Here is a 5375-nt window from a genome sequence, read left to right on the forward strand (position 1 = left end):
ATCAGTAATTCTGAGGGGTGGCTGGGGAGTGGTTTTGGCAAGATGACACTGATTGCTTTCTCTCCGTCTAAAGTTTTTTGGGCTTTGTGGTGGTTCTTTTTTCATAATGATGCACCAAGGCTGCCAGTTCCCAAGGAGCACGGCCTTACAGGCATGCTAGCACTTCTCCAATTTTCAGCTTTGATAAACAAGCAGAATGCGTCATGCCTCCCTTGGATATTACTTTCTGTGTTGAGATGACTGTAACCTTTCCTATTTGATATCTGAGAGCATCTACTGTTTCTGTTTAGACACCTGGACAAAGATGTAGGTGACAGAGAGGTGTTTTCCCCTTCTGGCCTGGGATTAAATCTCTCAGTCGCAGGTAAGGTCTGCATATGTTTGTTTGCCGGGGCAAATACAAGGCAGGGAAGGTTGCACTTCTCCTGCAGCCACTTCATTTGGAAGGGCTCTTTGCACAGATGGTGGAGGGCGCTGCTGAAACAATCTCAATGACATCCCCGTGCATGAATTAACTGACCCAGTGCTGTCACTCTGGGCCTGGGGACAGCGATGGCACGCTCAGCGGAGAGCTGAGGGGAATAGAAGACAGAAGGGTGGTGCTTTTGTTGCTGTGGGTTTTAAATGTCTGCCATGGGAAGGTCTGGTTAGTAGTCTGGATCAGCCCTTCTGAATTTTCCCCATTTAAGGAAAAAAAAAAAAAATTGAAGAACAAATCTGTTGCAAAATCAGTCACTGGAAATAAAAGGATGTGAAAAGAAGGAGGAATTTTAAACACTGTCAAAGCATTGTTCAGAAATGTGTTGATTATTCATATGCTAACTGTGCTGACTTGCTGAGGAACACTCCCTATTTCCCTGTGTTGCTGTCAGTGTAGAAACAAGACAATCGTCTCCTCCAGCCAAATTTCTTCCGTAATCTTGTAACATTAGCAAGAAATTAACAGTAAGTATGATTCATAATTACAGGGTATTTACTATCCAAAAAGCTTAGCAGGAGAACCTCCTTATTAGAATAAGAATATACTAGAATGCATTATATGTACTATACATAATGACAAAATATGTCATTTTCAAAAATTAGTGTCTAAAGTGAAGTTCCACGGTTGGCTTTTAAGGAGATCCAAATGCCCTGACTATCAAAGGTACTTAGCAAAGGTATTTAGTAACTCAGTGGAAAATTAAAGCAAAACCAAGAACCACCTACTAGTACTTGGTTGAAAAAAAAAAAAAAAAAAGCTTGTAAACACTAAGAGTATTTACATACTAATAAATCTCTTGCTATTGATTAAAAAAAAAAAAATAACAGTGCATCTTCATGTTTTTCTTAAGACCCGGATGTGTCTTTGAGGAAATGGATACGTCTTCCCAAAAACACCCAGTCAAAAAGCGAGTGAAAATTCATCCCAACACAGTAACAGTGAAATACACTTCTCACTATCCCCAGCCAGGAGAAGAGGGATATGAGGATGTTAATGAAGATACCGGAGTATTTATGGAGGATAATCCTAAGAAAAGACTACTGAATGATGGGAAAAGGAGAGAAAGGACCTTTTTTGGTACGATAGACACCAAGCTTCAGCCAGCACAACTGCCAAAACCTGATGAGATCGGGCAGTCCCAGCATTTTCCTGAAGGAAATATACTGCAGTCAAGGAAAACGTGGGTAGTCCTGTTTGGATCTGCCGTGGCTCACGGATGTGTGGCTCTAATTACAAGATTAATTTCTGATCGTTCCAAAGTGCCATCCCTAGAGTTAATTTTCATCCGTTCAGTCTTACAGGTGCTGTCCGTTACTGTTGTGTGTTACTACCATGAGCCTCCCTTTGGCCCCAAAGGCTACAGACTCCGGCTCTTTTTCTATGGGGTCTGCAATGTTATCTCCATTACTTGTGCTTATACCGCCTTCTCTATAGTCCCTCCCAGCAATGGGACCATTATGTGGAGGGCTACCACTACAGTGTTCAGTGCCATTTTGGCTTTTTTACTCATAGATGAAGGAATGGCTTACATAGACATCATTACTGTAGTCGGCAGCGTGTTTGGCGTTTGTCTGGTCATGATCCCCAACATTGTTAAGGAGGAAAACTCTTTGCTGAGCACCTGGAAGGAAGCTTTTGGCTATACCATGACTGTTATGGCAGGTTTGACCACTGCTCTCTCCATGATAGTCTATAGGTCAATCAAAGATACCATCAGCATGTGGACAGCACTATTCACCTTCAGTTGGACGGGAACGGTGTGGGGAGCGTCCACCATGTTCTTACTTCAAGAGCCAATCGTCCCACTGGATGGAGAAACCTGGAGCTATCTCCTTGCCATCTGCCTGTGCTCCACAGCAGCCTTCCTGGGGGTCTACTATGCCCTGAGCAAGTTCCACCCCGCTTTGGTCAGCACCGTACAGCACTTAGAGATAGTCATCGCCATGGTCCTACAGCTTGTCGTGTTGCGGATCTTCCCAGGTGCTTATGATCTTGTTGGGGGAGCAGTTATTTTGGTTAGTGTTTTTTTCCTTGCGTGTTATAAACTGTCCTGGAAGAATTTAGGAAGGCAAGATTATCGGGAGATTGTGGATTCTTCCATTAAATGAATTCCGGTTTTGCCATCCAATTCTGGCACTGTGACCATGTGAAGGTAATTTATCTCTGTGGTGTTCTAGCGTAGCGGTCGGGTCCTCTCTCTACCATTCAAATTCACAGCTGATGTAGCAATATTGGTATTTCCAGCCTTCCATGACAAGTGAATTTGTTCTAGTGTGTACAACCACTGACATTTTGTCACATGAGAAAAGGCTGTTTGTCTCCAGCACATAGGGTGCGTGAGGAGAAACACAGGCTGGCCCACAAAGATCCAGTCATAGACATGTTCTTCCTCACTTTCCCTGGATAAGGCAATACAGAGACTGAGGGATTCACCAGTGACTCATTCCTGTGCAGTGCGGCAGTAGGAAAATAAACAGTAAAACCATTAAAATGGTCTATCAGAGTATTCGTAACCTCTGTAACACTTCGTACGCTTTGGCCAGAATATTCTAAATTAGGTAATGCTAATGTTTCTGTTGTTAAAATTTGTGTTTCCTGTGTGTATAAAGAAAAGTCAGTAAAGCTTTTTGTGCTTTGTGGTTAAATTTCTGTCTGAATCGATGCAGGAAGCCCAGACCTCTGGGGGAAAGAGAGCTCCAAAACCGGGATCTCTAGTTGTGCTACAGCTGTGAAAGAAAGATCCCTGAGAACTCTTAAGGCAGACAAAAGATCTGCCCCTGAAGCACAGCAATATTCTTCCTATGGAACCACTTTTTCTAGAAGGGGTTTCAACTATTATGCAAGGGAGGGGGGAGAAAAAGGAGAGATTGCATCTGAGGTCGAGGCGTGAGCAGCGGCAGTAACAGTGAACAGCCAGTGACTGTCAGCGCACTTGGTGCCTCACACTTCGGTTAGAAATTAGATTTCCAAAAGTCCCAGGGTTTTATGGTTCCAAATAGTATTCTTGGCTGTGCAAATGTGTGGCTAGTAAAGAGAAAGACCAGCCTCTTAAGAATCTGTGTCCATGGGCTCCATGCCAGCCAGGACCAGTGGGCACCTCCCCACTCCAGTGGACCGTGCCTCTGTTCTGGGCTCAGGAGTATTTTCTGAGGGAGAAGACTGACCAGTCCAGTTTCCTCCATGGAAAACACCACAGAAAATACATTTTACTTGGGGAAAAAGCCACAGCAGTGGCAATCACATTTATTCCTATGAATACCCAGGGGGACCAGGTTCCCTGACATCAGTCAGCCCTGCTGGCAGTGCTCCCAATCCATGTGTGTCCTCCTGTGTCAGTGATGAGAGCCACCGCCTGGGCCACGCAGGGCAGACACGTTTCCTCAGGTGCTGGCACAGGCAGGGCTGTCCCAACAACTCTGTTTCCTTTAGGAGCACATGGAGCCGGCAACAGGAGCTTTGCCCACTGTAGGAAGGACAGGAGGAAGAGGAGCAGGTAACATAAGTGCTGGGAAAGCTGTACCCAATGCCTTCCCAGCCAAAAACCCCTTTGTTTGCTTAGGGCCCTGGCATGGGCAGGGCAGTTCCCACCCAGAATCTCGCTGTGCTTCTGTTAACTCCTCATCTCCCTTTAGGGCAGATGGTTTTTCCTCCTCTTGAGCGGTAAGACAGCAGGAGGGCTTCCTTTGTGGAAAGCAACCAGGGTAAAAGGCTCCATCTCCTACGGCTTCCACGCCTGTCACGCTCTGGAAGGAGTGGACTTTGAGTCTCTGTCGCGCCAGCACGCACACATGCACGCAGCCAGCTGGGTACCTGCTGCCAAGCAAGGAGCACCCACCCGACAGCAAGACTCCCCAGATGCCTGCACCATGTAGTAGGGACAACAGAGTCCTGAGCAAGCTCTTGATGAGCCGCCTCAGCCCCAAAGCAGCAAAGGCCCCTCCTCAGCACAGCTCCCTGCTTCTCCGCTCGAGCCACACGTGCTGCAGAGCTGTGCCAGCCCGGCCGCAGTCCCTGCGAGCACAAGCTGATACACGGCTGAGCAGACCTAAGAGCACACTGCTGCTGAAACAGGTGATCCCACTGCCTCCTCCTGCCACCACCAGCTGCCACTTCCCCCATGTCTGATCCACGATCACAAGCTGCAGGCTGGGTCAGTTTGACCTAGGGATCAGGCACTAAACTAATCCTGACAAAACCTGAGCCCAAACTGACACAGGCAGCCAGTGCTCAGGGGCCAAGCACGCCAGAATCCCAACCCGAGAACCTGAGTGAAGGCCAGAGAGCGATTCTAGGGGGCTTGGTTCTGGTCCAGCTGCGCCACAGCCTGCACGAGGTCCTGCACAGCCAGGTCCACGTCTGCCCGGGTGGTGTCCCGCCCCACGCTCAGCCGCAAGGCATTCTGTGCCACGTCATAGGGGATCCCACAGCTGAGCAGAATTGAGGAGGGCCTGAAACATAGACATGGGGGTGAGCGGGATTGACTCAAAGTCTAAGGAAGCACATGCATCATCAGAACACTTCACCAAGCTGTAAGGAGCACATCTGCAGATACACTCTAGGCAAACCTGCCTCCTGCACAGTGCCCTGCTCGCTTTCCAAAGGCACCTGCTCACACTGGGCTTGTTGCCCTAGGGTGGATCTGGCTCTTCCCCTCCAAGGAAGAACCCCTCCCACGTCCCCATGGGTTGGCAGCTCTGCCATGTCTACAAGGCATAGCTTTAGACCAGGCCAAAAGCACCTGCTGTCCCCACACACCCCCAAGGGAGCTCGCTGGAGACCCAAACTGGGCTTGAGTGGGTGAGCCAGGTACACACAGACATACGGTCGACTCTCTTCTGGCAGTGCCAGGCATTAGAGTACTTCCAGGCTCAGCAGGATCACCAAAGCCAGGAGG

At 48.2% G+C, this 5375-nt stretch overlaps 2 protein-coding genes across 3 annotated transcripts in view; one reads left to right on the forward strand and one right to left on the reverse strand.

The window, feature by feature from the left end:
- The first annotated feature begins 295 nt into the window (after nucleotides 1-295).
- On the forward strand, nucleotides 296-2618 carry SLC35G2 (solute carrier family 35 member G2). 2 transcript variants are annotated; one of them, XM_010169563.1, is made up of 2 exons: nucleotides 296-364; nucleotides 1332-2618. In XM_010169563.1, the coding sequence occupies exon 2, from the start codon at nucleotides 1354-1356 to the stop codon at nucleotides 2587-2589; it is 1236 nt and encodes a 411-aa protein (XP_010167865.1). In that variant the 5' UTR covers nucleotides 296-364; nucleotides 1332-1353; the 3' UTR covers nucleotides 2590-2618. The 2 variants fall into 2 exon arrangements, with proteins under 2 accessions (XP_010167865.1, XP_028941174.1); XM_029085341.1 differs by having other exon boundaries at nucleotides 298-369; nucleotides 1351-2589.
- Nucleotides 2151-5375, reverse strand: part of SCLY (selenocysteine lyase) — a gene marked incomplete at its 5' end in the record, with an annotated part of 6758 nt that continues 3533 nt past the window's right edge. Inside the window, 2 exons of the mRNA XM_029085342.1 lie at nucleotides 2151-2531; nucleotides 4738-4929. Coding sequence (XP_028941175.1) covers nucleotides 4770-4929 — 160 coding nt within the window. The remainder of the gene's footprint in view (nucleotides 2532-4737; nucleotides 4930-5375) is intronic.

This window comes from Antrostomus carolinensis, unplaced genomic scaffold (assembly GCF_000700745.2).
Source record: "Antrostomus carolinensis isolate BGI_N321 unplaced genomic scaffold, ASM70074v2 scaffold33006, whole genome shotgun sequence".
NCBI lineage: Eukaryota > Metazoa > Chordata > Aves > Caprimulgiformes > Caprimulgidae > Antrostomus > Antrostomus carolinensis.